The sequence below is a fragment of the Felis catus genome, chromosome B2 (assembly GCF_018350175.1).
Source record: "Felis catus isolate Fca126 chromosome B2, F.catus_Fca126_mat1.0, whole genome shotgun sequence".
In the NCBI taxonomy this organism is placed as follows: Eukaryota; Metazoa; Chordata; class Mammalia; order Carnivora; family Felidae; genus Felis; species Felis catus.
The window spans coordinates 148,212,194-148,226,019 of NC_058372.1; the positions used below are offsets into that span (position 1 = coordinate 148,212,194).

The window sequence follows — 13,826 nt, forward strand, 5'->3', positions numbered from 1 at the left end:
AACAGTTCAATCCGACCATCTCGGCCTCCTGACAGCCTCAGTCTTCACCTGCTCAGACTCAGCCATATCAGATGTTAGGAACCAATCCCGTGCATTCTTGATAATTTCTCCTACGTAACACACCAGAGAAGGTCTGTTATCCAACAATCAGTTTGCCTAAAGCAAATAAATCATCGCACAGACTACCCATCCTGAGAAGCGTAAAATGAAAAACAGCCAACCAGAACTTCACAGAGACTCTCAAAATCTGTTACAATCCATCCGATGCTAAACGCTGCAAGCTCTAGAAAACAATAAAAACCTGCCAACGATGCCGTGAGGAGTCACTGAGGGTTGATGTCCAAAAGACGTCAACGTACTCACGAAACAAGTTTCAGTCGATCGTAATTTTAAGACACTGACAGATTAACACTTAGGGCTACAAAGTACTAGTTTGCTACCTCCCGAAGTGGCCCTTCCAAGTGTCTTTTGCTGACTTAGAGCCTCTGCTCACCTGTTAAATGTTGGGATTTCGTCTCTCCTATCCTCATTCTATCAGCCCTTTCCTCTCCTCACACCAGGGAAGGTCACTGTGGCCACTCCAGAACAAATCCTGATTGGACAAATCGATCATGAGAGCAACCTGGTCCCCTGCGAGTCAGCCGGTTAGCCACTCTCCCTCCAACACGCTAACCAGGCTACAGTGGGAGCATCTATCTCGCCGCCATCAGAGCAAAGCCAACTGGCAGAGTGGGTGCAGCAAAGAAGCGGATCCTAGGAATGTCAATGAGCCACGAATTCATCAGCCCTGGAGCTGCCCTGCCTCGGGGCTCCTGGTTTGAGCGCATCACCTTTCGTACTCTTCAAGCGATCTGGATGGGTTGCAACCTAAAGGTACCCGATTACGGACGCAGTCCTGTGAACCAGCCCTACCGCCTCCCCCGCCCCCACCACAGTTAACTAGTGTTTCTGCTTTCAGGTCTCCGGGACAGCATCTCTGCACGCTACCCTGGGTGGGGGAACCCACCCCCTGGGGACGCGCAGGCCGGCAGGACGGACACCGGGAGCACAGGCCCTCGGGGCGGCCGGCCTGCCACCCCACACTGCACGCGGGTCCACGGCCAGGGACACCGGGAAGCTGCGAGCAGGCTGGGCAGGTCCTGAGGCTGCGGCCGTCCGCGTCCGGATGACCCCACGCCTCCGCAGGCCGCGGGGCCCCTAACACGCCAGCACCCACGCGCGGACCCTTCACCGCGTACTCTGGGGCCCACCTCCCGGCAGCCCTGCACCGGGAGGTCCACCCAGACCCCGCCCGGGGTCCCTCCGGGGCCTCCACGCCCCACCAGCCGCCATACCCGACGGCAGGGCGGGCGGAGGCGGGCACTTCCGGTGACGTCACGCGCAGGCCGGAAGTACAGCCCGCCCGCCGGCATCTCGGGGACCGGCGTTTTCCTTTGACTGAGGTGGGCAAGCGGCCAGGAACCCGGGACCCACAATTGGAGGACGGGCTGAAGAAACAAGAACACCTGGAAGACTGTTTAAACAAGCAACATTGCACAGCCCCTTGCCCCTGCCAGCACCCCTCCCCCCTCCCCCCGGCTGAAAAAGAACACACGAGGATGCCACTCGGTGGGCTGCGGGATGCAGGGGCAACCCGGCTGAGTAACCTGCTGGGTTCCCGCGGTGCGCGGAGCCGCAGGCCCAGGGAGGCCGCATCCCTGTTTGTTCAGTGGCCGCGGGTGTCTTGTTACCCGCGTGGGTAAACTGGACCCCTTGCCCCTCCCCAAGGCCTTTTCCTCCCCGCAAGAATCCAGGCGTGTCGGTGACTTTAAGATCCTCTTCTGCGAACACCACAACCCGGTGGCACACTGACAGTTTTGTAGGGTGGGAGCAACGCGCGTTTTAAGGTTTTAAGCAAAAGGGCAATAATCTGTTTCACATTTGTATTTTAAAATGCAGCATTTAGTCAGTTGCTCGCTGTTTCAAAACAAAGTAAGAAAACTCTTCTTAGATATGGAAGCACCTCCACGACCTGGAGCCAAACACACCCTCCTCTCCCTCTCCCTCTCCCCCTCCCCTCTGCTCTGACTCTAAGTACTGCCGCCCATTCCCACCTCAACCCTCGCCTAACAAATATGCATGCCCTCCTCGGCCGCCAAACTTTCTCTACTTCTGTTCTTACATGCATAATACAAGGTCACTGTCTCCACCTGATTTCTCTCCATGTCTGCCTTAAAGCTCTGAGGGTCAACCATCCGGCTGTGCAAGATAATGTAAGACGTCAGTGCCACTCCTGTCCTTAAGGTGTTCATAGTCAGACCACTAAGAACACAGCGTTGGAACAACCGTGCAAGAGGCCTAAAGGAAAAGGGAGAACAGACTTACCAGTTGACTAAAGGTGGTAGGCCCATGGGTCCCACCTCCAGTAGCTATGTGTATGGCACCACTACCCAATGAGAAAGAACACGAGAACTTCAAATTTGGACAGGTTAAATTCTACAATTTTTAGTATAGTAAGAAAAACAGATGAAAATAGACCTTCATTTCCTTTGTAGATCCATTATAATGACAGTGAGGGAAGAAAACCCAAGTAAAAAGGCCTGTCAACTGTTCAGTTCTAACTTGCCATATCTCTTAACGCCCATAAAAATGGAAACATTGAGTTGTCTATTGAAGCCTTATAATTGAGAAGAACAGTTTGGACCATTTAATAGTAATTTGAGTTATCAGCACACTTGGACAGAGGGATAGTGCTATGGACTGAATGTGTGTGTTCCCTGAAAATCCGTACGTTGAAACCCTAATCTTCAGTGTTTCAAGGTGAAACCTTTGGGAAGTAATGAGCTCATGATGGTGGAGGCCTCCATATGGGATTAGTGCTCCAGAAGAGACAGGAGAGACTTTCTCTCACCCTCTCTCTCTGCCATGAGGATAATGGAGGAAGGTGGTCGTCTGCAAACTCTCAGTAGGAGAGCTCTCAGTACGAGCCAAATCCTCCTGCACCTCCAGAATCAGCCTGTGCCTCCAGAAAGGAGGAGCATAAATGTCTGTGGTTTAGACCACCCAGCCTACGTATTTGTAACAGCAGCCCAAACTGACTAAGAGGGGAATATGCATGTCACTGAAAAGGTATGATAAACAGAATTAACAAAACAGTGAATTTCTCGTAATGTGCTGCTAAGGCATTCAAGCTTTGAGAAATTTCCTTTGAGGATTCTGATGAGCAAAAGTGCTAAATCCTACTGGGGGTGGGGATTAATTTATTCTGTTTGGCACAAAGGATTTGAATAGCCCTCCGCTGATCTCATATTTAAAGCAGAAAAAAGGAATCAATCAGTAGTTTTGAGAGGAGCATTGAGTACAAGTCCAAGGACAAGGAATTTTGTTCTGGCCATTTCATGAACTTGCCACACAAGCCTAGAAAAATCACAAAAGGTAATTTTAGTGATTTGGCTTTTATCTCTTCACCCAACGATGCATTGATTAGTCCATTCAACAACTGTTTTTGAGCGTCAACAAAATGCCAGGTACTAGAAATCTAGAGATAATAAAAACAGGGTCCTTGGGGCGCCTGGGTGGCTCAGTGGGTTAAGCGTCTGACTTCGGCTCAGGTCATGATCTCACAGTTCGTGAGTTCCAACGCAGCATCGGGCTCTGTGCTGACAGCTCAGAGCCTGGAGCCTGCTTCAGATTCTGTGTCTCCCACTTTCTCTGCCCCTCCCCCACTCATGTTCAGTCTTTCATTTCTAGAAGTACAAAGCAATACAATAAAAAGTAAGCGAACTGTAGCAAAAGTGTTAAAGTTAATGCAAGGTTAAAAACACAAAACCAATGGGAAAATAAAAACTACGTGATGAGAGCTTCGTAAGTAGGAGCCTATGTTTTAAATCATTATACTTCACAAATCTCTATCTCAATTTAATAACAAGTTAGAGATCCATATTTCAAATTAAGTACATTTTTCCAAGATGAATTTGTTCTTATCAAATGACCTACTCACCAAGTCTTAATAAATCTACCTATTTTGAAAGCACAATAAAAGATGAAATTTAAAAAGGTTTTGAAAAAATATACTGAATATAAAAATGGGACTCGATTCGAAAGAACGAAAATCATACATACACCAAAGGAAACAACACAGATTCATGAATCATGGGAACAGATGCCCAAAAAACTCCAAATTCTACTCTTTGGGGATTTTTATTAGCTATACAATCAAGTATAGATGATTCTTTCTGAGCTTTTATTTCTTGAACTTCATTTTGTTGGCCTTTTCAAATTGTTATACATTCAAAAATTAAAGCAATATAAAGACGGTATACACAGAGAAGTCTGATTGTCACCAGACACCCCCCCCCGCCCCGCGCCACCAACACACGCACAAATCATGATTTCCTGTGTATCTTGCCAATGTTCCTTCAGGTAGCAAATAATGAACTTGCATGAATACAAGCGAAGCACATCAACTGTATCCACCACCAAAATACCAGCCTTCACAAGCTGCTTGATTCATGCAAAGCTTTTCTGAGCCAACTGCTTACGATAATAACAGTCAACATTTGTCGAGTGCCTACTGTGTACCAGGATGTACCAGGCAGTATTCTAATCACTTTCCATTTATTAAATTATTTAATCTTCAAAATGACCCTATGACAGATCAGTAGGTCTACGTCTTACAGAAGAGGAAAAGAGGACTAAGAGACTAAGTAACTTGTTAAAGTTTTCCCAGCAAATACGTAACTGAGCCATGTTTCCAATGAGTGTGCCTTCAGATTCCACAGTCTCGAATTCCTACCCTCCTCCTACCTGTCAACCTTACTGCCTCTCAACCGTTCACAGGTTAAAAGCCAAATGTTGTGGTTGGCCAAAAAATAACCTTTCAAAAGACGGCCGTGCCTCCTCCCCGGAACCTGGGGATGTTACTTTATATGGCGAAACATGAGATTAAAGATTTTGAGAGGAAGAGCTTAGCCCGGATTCTCCAGGTGGGCCCCTAAATGTTCACACCTTCAAGGTATCCCACACAGCGCTACAGCCGCTCAAATAATTCTCTTCCCAGGAAAGCGGAAAGAAAAAGACAAAAATGCACAAACTGTGTTAAAGTATATATGGGGAGAAACCAATCAGAACAATTCAAGGAGAAAGCTGCACACCAAACACTGGGCTCTCAAATCTAAATTTAATAGTTAAATTGCTCATCTTTCGCAGCAGTTTAAGGAAAACCAAACGAGGAATTTCCTTTCGGCTCTCGGTCCTTCGATGGGGATAAGTTAGTTTTGCTATAAACATTTAGCATTTATTCCCGAGGAAGATGAAGACATTTCTCAATTTACTGCACTGTATCATTTTATTAACACTAGCAGGACTGATAGAAAAACTAACCACTGCATGTCTCATCAAGTAAAAACTGTAAGAAACCTAGCAGTTAGCAAGTTCTAGGCCCACCCATCGTGACTGAGGGCCAAAGGTGGAGGAAAACTCCAGGCTCGTACCTCACAAGGGAAAAGACTGTTTATCAGGCGGGCGGGGGGGACCTTATTTTCATAGAGCACCCGAGAGCAGAGTCAGAAAAGACTGAAACGTATGCAAACCTACACATCTTAAAAGTTTTTGCAACCGGGATTAACAAATCTACCAAAATGCTTGTTATTTCTTAGAAATAACAACAAGATTTAGTCAGTCTTAAGGCATACAGCTTAATAGAATGCTACATTGAATGCAGCCTTAAAAGCCTTTCTCCAAAAAGCCTTTCTGGTCCCAGTTTGTCAGATGATCACGTATGACCTTGGATAAACCGACTTTAAATCCATCCGTAAGTAAGTTGGTGGTTTCCCCAAATTTAAAGTATGAATGATTTCTTTTCCTCCTTCCCTGATTCATATGATAGAAGAACTAAGGCAGAAGTCCTCCGGGAAAGCCTTGTTCAAAAGCAAACCAAAACAAGACATACTTTTCACATGCCTTCCAGGAAAAAGAAATGACTATTTCTGCCTTTTTAGAATTCAGGCTGCAAACTACAGAGGTTAAATGAAGACAAGCACCTTATAGAAGGTCTCCACACAGAAACACCCAGAAAACACTGCTGCCCAGCTATCAGAACCCTGTGGGTCTCAGAGATCCAGCCACCAGAGCTGAGTTCCACCCCTCCAAGTACAATGCTCCCTTGACATTTTGTTTCTGTTGCCAATCCTATGAAACTGGATGACCCTATTCTATTTTAACCAGTATTAGCCTTTATACTTTTCCTATTACCAACCAGAAATGTTATCTTCCGTCCTTAAGGGAATTTATAAAGTTGAACAAATACTGCTTTAAAAACTGGATGGGTTTTCTTTCTAACTACATGTCTACTGCATTTCAAATTAAGTTATTCTGGTTATAACAGACACCAGGAGAAAATACCTCTCCCATCCCCACCCTTCCCCAGCCTTGGCTTAATACTAGAGCAAAATCCTGGTGGCATTAAACTACGGAGGAGTGAGAAAAATGAATATACCGGGTCCCCTGCCATCAAAGTCAGTGCTTTCAAATATATTCCAAGATAAATATGAACGAAAATGCCTGCATTTAAGCTACATTGGGAGAGACACTAAAAATAAGTTGCATTTAAAAAAGCACTGTTTTAAGAAAGCGTGGACGTGTAACTCAATCACAACAACCACGAGGAAATCATAGATTTTTACAGCTATTTCCCCTCGGTTAACAAAGTGCTTGAATCAAAACGAATTCGACAATGGGACAGAGTTGTTTCGCCCAGATACCTTCCCGTGGCATCGTATCAGGATTCGTTATAAACGAGCACGCTGCAACCTTCTTGCCTATAAATCTTCACAGCCAGCACCAAGGGGGCTTTTCTTCCCAAGCCCCCAAGATAGCTGAAAGCATCTCAGGCGTTTTCCCTGACAAGTATTTTGAGCACGCCTCTGTCAGTTTTTCAAGGCAGAACTTGGAATAAGGTTTAAGTTTTGTACTTGGAATAAAGCTGGTGCGGTAGTCCCGGGTCAATGGAGAAGTTATTTGTTTATTGTTTTGTCTTGCTTTGCTCTACTCTAGTAAACCTGTCAGTCAGTACTGGCTGTGGTCTCTCCTTCAAAGCCCAGGGTTTCCAGTAACAAGAACCACAGCTGTATGGGACGGGCTGCCAGAGATGTGAACGACCACAAGCATTGCTCATCCGGTCCTGCCCTGCTCTGCAATCTTGGCCAAAAGGCAATGTCACGTTCACCTCACACTTGGGACACACAAGCGAAGAGCTCACACAGCTCCTCGGAAGACCCTTAAAAATGCTAATGTAGCCGCTGAATATAGAGCAGCCTGACGTAAATTAAAAATATAACCTACCTGAGATTGCCTTCAACGGGTTTTACGCCGTTTGCCAGAAGGAACGTAATCCACAAAGCCGACCCAGTCACTCAGCAGTGCTTTTTGTTTAAAAGACTACACTGTGTGTTTGTAACAAAGATCTCAAATATCTATTTTAAAATCCAAATAGAAATGCTATTACAGGGGCGCCTGGGTGGCTTAGTCGGTTGGGCGGCCGACTTCGGCTCGGGTCATGATCTCGCGGTCCGTGAGTTCGAGCCCCGCGTCGGGCTCTGTGCTGACAGCTCAGAGCCTGGTGCCTGTTTCGGATTCTGTGTCTCCCTCTCTCTGACCCTCCCCCGTTCATGCTCTGTCTCTCTCTCTATCTCAAAAATAAATAAACGTTAAAAAAAAATTAAAAAATAAAAGAAATGCTATTACATTTAAAAAAGACATTCGTTATAGTACAATCGGTTTTAATTGAAATCCACAAATATATATGTATCATATATATATATATATATATATATATATATATATATGAATGATACAGTTCAAAATGCCCTCATTAGGGAAGTTGATGATATGATTCAATTTTCTTTTTTTTTTTTAATTAAAAAAAATTGTTAACGTTTATTTATTATTGAGAAACAGAGAGAGTGCATGAGCATGGGAGGGACAGAGAGAAGGGGAGACACAGAGTCTGAAGCAGGATCCAGGCTCTGAGCTGTCAGCATGGAGCCGGACGCGGGCTCGAACTCACAAATCACGAGACGACAACCTGAGCCGAAGACAGACGCTTAACCGACTGAGCCCCCAGATGCCCCTATATGATTCAATATTCTAAAATGAGCAAAAGCAGCATGAATATGGGATACTACAATAAAACAATTTTTAAAATATCAATTCACATATCGACTATTACATCAACAAAATCTACAGGCAGTATTAGGACATTACATAAGTCACATTTCAATTCCTTTAAAGTCTTACAGTAAATATTTATGTTTTAATAAACAGATTTTGATTGTAACTTAAGAAATTTTAAAAAGGCAAATGCACTCCTACTAAACTATTCACCTTGTAAGGACACTAGCCTTATGAGTCATGTAGGTGATTCTGATTAAAGTAAGGATGCGAAGAGTACCGAGTCAAAATTCCAGACGCAATGAACACTTTCCTCAGATTTCTTGTTCTATCGCAGCCCACAAAACAAATTATTCTAAGTGTGCTAAATCATCAATATTAATACTTGTACCAGGAGATGAGATTCTTGCTGAATTAAACTGGCCTGTAGTACATGAGCTTTCTATTAATTGCTTTCTACATGGATTACTTGATATAAATTTTTTTTCATTCCTGGTAAGGAAGAACTCTATACTATTGGATTTGAATTAGAGGTAGCAGTATTTAATAAACAATAAACTTAGTAGGTAAATATCTAGATAGATAGATAGATAGATAGATAGATAGATAGATAGATAGATAGATATTTTTTTGGCTTTAAATACTGAAAACCCCTTAATGGAATAACACCCAAATTGCAGTGAGCACATCTAGTGCTCAAGTCTTGGTGACTAAATACCCTTCTCCGTTAACAGGACTGAGGCTCCTTGGAGAAATGGCTGATTCCTGGCATGAAATAGGAAAACATAAAGTAAATGTGGAAAAATCTGTGCTAGAAGGCCAAGAAACACCTAAGGCTAACAGGCAGTATGGGCAACGGACTAAGAAAATGTTCTGCAAGGATTCGTACAGGCCAAATCTGGGGCAGTTTGAGGATCAGAAATCATATATATAGCTATGGGCTGTAATACATTAAATAAAAAAGGAGAATGGATAAATGTGGTAATGTACTATTGTACATTGAAACGTACAAGAAACTCACGAGTCTATGTTAATACCCAAAGTAAAACGAGGAAGGGGGTAGCTCTTGTGTACAAGATAATTCAAAACTTAAATGAGGAGGGAATACTGGAGTCTTTCAAAACACATCCTTCTGTAAACCTCAAAGTAACAGTTCAAGCAAAATTCATCAACGAATGGGAAAGCCACTTGAATAACTGGGTGTTGAGAACTAACAGTCCCACCACCTGCAAGTACCATTCCCCAGATCACTCATTACAAAGGAGAAAAGATACCTTTACAGTAGAGACATCTGGCTGACACCAACTGAACCTGAGGGCAAATTTAGCATCACTAAAAATAGAACGGACATTATGTGATACAGTGAAGATGTGTGCTAAGCCAGAGAACCATATACTCTCCTGCATAGTTTGAAAGAGAAGTAGCATCTGAAGGGATGGCAGGAGGGAAGGCTGGTAAAACAAGACCCAGATCGTGAAGTAGGGATTATCTCCAACCTACGGATGAAGAAACGGAACTTCAGAGAAGTCGCATAACTCTCTCAGAATCCACTGTCTCATCATTGGCCGAGCTGAAGTTCGCACCAAGTCCGTCTGGTCTAAAACCCAGATGCTTTTGACTACAGGAGCCTGGCAACCTCAACCCGATCGTCCATTCTCGCACATTTTGCAAAGCAACTTGGCCAAAACTTTGACGCTATCCTTCGTGACTTTCTCCCCACCTCCACGCCCCATGCACCAGGCTGTGCCTGTTGGCTGCACCTTTAAAATATATTCACGACCCCACCACGGCTCATCCAGTCTACGGCCTACTGTGGCCCAGGCCACCATGATCCTTTGCCTGGACTGCTCACTGGCCTCCTAACTTGTCTCCCTGTGTCTGCTTCTCAACGCAGAAGCCGGAATGGTGTCAGTAAGTCAGAACAGGTCATTTCTCTCCTTACGAACCCTTTCACGGCTTCCTATGCTATTCAAAGAACAGACAAAACTTTTACTGGGGCTCTGAATACCCTACACAATCTTTCTTTCGTCCCTTACTCTCTCACTCTGGCCTCTCTGCTTCGCCTCCCAATATTCCAGCCATGCTCTCAAATCAGGTTTTTACACTTGCTCTCGGTTCCCTCGGAAAACCTTTCACGAGCAATCTGCATGGCTCACCTGCTCGAAATCTTTGCTCAGATCTTACCTTCTCGGTACAGCCTTCCCTGCTTGTATCAAAAGTATAAGTACGCTCCATCTCCCCCTTCACTGTTGCGTTTTTCTCCCGAGCACTCACCTCCACCCTGATGCACGATTTACTTATTTTAATTTTTTTTTAGTATGTATTCAATTTTTGAGAGACAAAGAGAGCCAGAGCACGAGCAGGGGAACAGCAGAGAGACGGGGAGACAGAATCCGAAGCAGGCTCCGGGCCCTGAGCTGTCAGCACAGAGCCCAACTGGGGGCCCCTGGGGGTGGTTCAGTCGGTTCAGCGTCCGACTCTTGATTTCGGCTCAGGCCGTGATCTCACGGTTTCTGAGTTCGAGCTCTGTGTCAGGCTCTGCAGTACACGGCCTGCTGGGGATTCTCTCTCCCTCTCTCTCTCTGCCCCTCCCCTGCGCACTCTCTCGTCTCTTTCTCGTTCTCTCAGAATAAACACCAAAAACAAAACAAAACAAAAAAAACACTTTAAAAAGACTTTTACCCCACTTATTTTTGGTTGAGGGGGGGAAGAAAAACGAAACCTGTCAATCCACTGGTTAATTAAAATACCAATATCTGGGGCGCCTGGGTGGCGCAGTCGGTTAAGCGTCCGACTTCAGCCAGGTCACGATCTCACAGTCCGTGAGTTCGAGCTCCGCGTCAGGCTCTGGGCTGATGGCTCAGAGGCTGGAGCCTGTTTCCGATTCTGTGTCTCCCTCTCTCTCTGCCCCTCCCCTGTTCATGCTCTGTCTCTCTCTGTCCCAAAAATAAATAAACATTGAAAAAAAAAAAAAAGAAAATACCAATATCTATTTTGGCAACTGTTTAATTGCATCTGAGAATGGTTAAAATTTCGTTCTGCGAAAGTTTAGAAGCACACTTTATTACTCATAATTGAATTTCTGTTCTTATTTCCACACTTTGGAAAGAGATCGCTCCATATGACTAGCTATATCAAAGAGATCTTAAAAATATAACTTTTAAGAGTTACGGGCAAACGCACTGCTAACTTACTGTCAAAGTTATCTCTTCAAACAGGAAAAGCAACTGACAAAATACTCTTCAGCAAAACTGTACTTAAAACTTGCCAAACTTAAAACATTGGTTCAGAAGTGGTTCCCCATCACGAAAAAGGAAGTTCTTCCCCTGATCGGTAAAGAAGGTACCAACGTGTGACGTTGGGCCACGGGCTCGTCCTAAGGTTCAGATGTGTAAAATGGTCATAATAATAAGATCAATCTCATAAGGATTATCATAAAGGATAATAAGGATAATGGATGTAAAACTTTTAACATACTGCCTAGAATGTGATAGTTGCTCAATAAATTGTTCCTCGGGTTCTTCTATTTTCCGCTAAGCTTATACAGGGGGTACAACCACAAATCCTTTTTCAAAGAAAAAAGTTCCATCATCTCTCGATTTTTTCGGATAGACATTACTAATCCCAGATGAGCGGTTAGATACTTGGTTCACTACCAGCCAGGAGCCACCGGGCTGTGGAGCTCGAAGGCAAATACGTCGTGACTGCCCTTGCACCCGTTCACCCTCTGTCGTCTCTGGAAGAGATCTCCAGTCGTCTCTCTGGAATGCCTTCCTCTCACCTGCCACCTCGCCCAGATGCGCCTCCCAACGCTTCAGAGAGGTGAGCCGCAAGCCCTTCCAGAAAGTACCTCCACAGCAGCCCGAACTCTGACCCAGACAGCCCAGCACCTTCTGATCCCTCCTCCGTGCCGGTTAACTTCAGAATTGCTGCATTACAGGACGACCGGGGATGAACTTGAAAGAACACGCTCAACCCCTCCCTACGGTGACCTCCAGGGTCTCCGCCACGTGTGCACCACACGCTCTGCCCAAAACCGCGCGGGGGGGAAACCGGGCACCCGGCACGGCCGCCCTGACCTTCAGAAGGCGACGGGACCTGCGCGTGCACTCTGTGCCCAGTGTACCCCCCTCGCGTGCAAGCGGGTTGGACGTGTCCCTGCGGCACGAATGCGGGGCGCCCTTCCCGCGCGTCGGACCGACAGCATCCCAGCCGGTTCTGGCTGTGTCCCCATCGGCCCTTCTTGTGCGTCTTGGAATGAGCAACAGTCGGAGGAAGCCTTAAAGCCCCTGCCTCCATCACGAGCCCCACGCTGACTAGGAAGACCTTAGGGGCGCCTCTGTGTCACTGCCGTGTCATAAAACAGCTACTTCGAGAGGCCCAGGACCTTTCAACAGGCTTAGCAGAGCACCGGGTACACCGTAAGCGCCTAATAAGCGTTCGCTGCCGCCTCCTTTGGACAAACCCCCTCCTCACCATATAATGTGGCCATACCACAGTTGGCCACTAACCGCCAGGGCACGTGGGCACAGGCAGGAGCGCTTCTCGGGCCACCAGCTCGGAGCCTCTAAGCAGGCCTCCCTGGCCTCCTGGGCAGCCTGACCCCTCCGGGCCGCACCAGGCATGCGGGCAGCCCTGGGGGCAGAGACTTGCACGGGCCCCAGATCACCTCCTTCCCACGCAGAGTCACAGCGGGCACCGGTGGGGACTTCTGCCCAACTCTCACAGGCCAAGGATCCACCAACCGCCCTCCAACAGATTCCAACTGCCGAGGCGGAGTCCGACCTCGTTCCCTTCGGCGCTGCTGACATCACAGTGCGAGCCTGGAATCTTCGCCGGACTGCACGTCACACGCCCCCCCTGCCTGGTCAGAGGCCTTCGTCTGGCTCGGTCTACGCTTCCCACCCACACGGGCACCTGGCTCCTTACACTCACCCACCTTCACCGCTCCGGGGATTCCGGGGGACACTCACTGGGCTTTTGGCACTACGGGGGGACCCACGGCCAAGAGAGCCTGCAGACTTTTCCAGCATGCTAACCACTCCGCAGAGAAAGAGAGAGAAAGAGAGAGAGAGAGAGAGAGAGAGGCCAGCCAGTGCACAGTTCTAAAGCACGACTGTCTGCGACGGTGGCAGTGAATGAGCTCTCTGTAAAGTGAGGTTTCAAGATCAGGGAAAACTGAATCCAAAGACAAAGTGGGTTGTCCACGGAGGGTCCTTGTTTCTATTTAAAAAGCCAAAACGCGTGTGTTTGTGTGCATGTGTGGATGTCCTAACGTGTCCCGCAATTGACAGCATCCCAACTCTTCCCGGCCGGGCTCACTGTGACGAAATCACAGCTGCCTTCCTCCCCCCTCTTCCGCTGTGGGACCACACTCCCCGCGCGTTGACTTCCTCGCTGCGTCCTTCTCCCTGGGTCCCTCGGAGCTTCGCATCGGCAGATCTACGTCCGTGTATTTCCTCATCAAACCTGCCACTCACGCAACGCATGCTCTAGAAAGCTCTTGAGACCACTTCATCAAGGACACAGAAGAGTATCTGCCCACAGACGTAGCCACAGGGCCCGCCACGCTGCCTCTACTCACTGGGACAGGATCGTTATCAAGTAAAACCACACAGAAGTATTTCCAGTACGGCCCCCAGGCTATTCCCTCCATGCTTGTGCCCCAAATAAGGAAC

At 46.7% G+C, this 13,826-nt stretch overlaps 1 protein-coding gene across 6 annotated transcripts in view; it reads right to left on the reverse strand.

Annotated features, from left to right (window-relative positions):
* Nucleotides 1–13,826, reverse strand: part of PDE10A (phosphodiesterase 10A) — a 619,063-nt gene that overhangs the window by 240,263 nt on the left and 364,974 nt on the right. The window contains exon 1 of one of the 6 annotated variants that reach the window (XM_023254561.2): nucleotides 12,818–12,974. The exons of 4 other annotated variants lie outside the window; for them this stretch is intronic. In XM_023254561.2, coding sequence (XP_023110329.1) covers nucleotides 12,818–12,959 — 142 coding nt within the window. In that variant the 5' untranslated portion in view covers nucleotides 12,960–12,974. Of the gene's footprint in view, nucleotides 1–12,624; nucleotides 12,975–13,826 lie in introns of those variants that run through there. One more of the 6 variants, XM_006932134.5, reaches the window with a different exon arrangement.